The sequence below is a fragment of the Priapulus caudatus genome, unplaced genomic scaffold (genome assembly GCF_000485595.1).
Source record: "Priapulus caudatus unplaced genomic scaffold, Priapulus_caudatus-5.0.1 Scaffold1740, whole genome shotgun sequence".
Classification (NCBI taxonomy): Eukaryota; Metazoa; Priapulida; class Priapulimorpha; order Priapulimorphida; family Priapulidae; genus Priapulus; species Priapulus caudatus.
Genome location: NW_014578801.1, coordinates 4,153 through 4,831, shown reverse-complemented (window position 1 = coordinate 4,831; position 679 = coordinate 4,153). Strand labels below are relative to the sequence as shown.

Sequence of the window (679 nt, the reverse complement as noted above, 5' to 3'; positions counted from 1 at the left end):
CACGCACACTCACACATTCACAAACACACTCACTCACACACACACTCACATACACACAGGCACACAAACACACTGTAATAGTGAAACAGGAAATGACAATATCGTGTATACATACACTGTGTTTGCGTTCCAGTAATCAGGGTTTTCCTCTGGGTCCGCCGACAGAATTCCCTCACCTGTGCAAATAAATATAACACACGTTGCAAAATCAATATTTATAACCAATGCGAAAAGAACATATAACATATATTCACTCGCGACAACGGATACATGTTACACATAACAATAGTTGTGCTAGATCGCAACTTATTCTCCTTAATATAAGAACTGATGCTTTACATAATAAAGTATTAATAATCATTTTTATGAAACATGCCTAGGTATACATAATGATAATTATAACTAGGTTTAATTTCTTCTTAATTATTGTTCTTCCGTAGAGGCGTAATCTAAGCCTAGCATCTATCATCATGATGAGGCTGGATAGGACCTAGCGCCCTATCATATTAATCTATGTTATACTATGCTGTGTGTGTGCGTGCGTGTGTATGTGTGTGTGCGTGCGTGCGTGCGTGCGTGCGTGTGCGTGTGTGCGTGCGTGCGTGTGTGTCCGCGCGCGCGCGCGTGTGTGTGTGTGTGTATTATTTATAAATAATTGTTTTTTTTTCTATATAATATG

The 679-nt window shown here is 39.3% G+C and overlaps 1 protein-coding gene across 1 annotated transcript in view; it reads right to left on the bottom strand.

Moving 5' to 3' along the window:
• Positions 1 to 176, bottom strand: part of LOC106817474 (palmitoleoyl-protein carboxylesterase NOTUM-like) — a gene marked incomplete at its 5' end in the record, with an annotated part of 14,750 nt that extends 14,574 nt beyond the window's left edge. Inside the window, one exon of the mRNA XM_014822142.1 lies at positions 116 to 176. Within this exon, the coding sequence (XP_014677628.1) occupies positions 116 to 176 (61 nt within the window). The remainder of the gene's footprint in view (positions 1 to 115) is intronic.
• Positions 177 to 679: the final 503 nt, after the last annotated feature.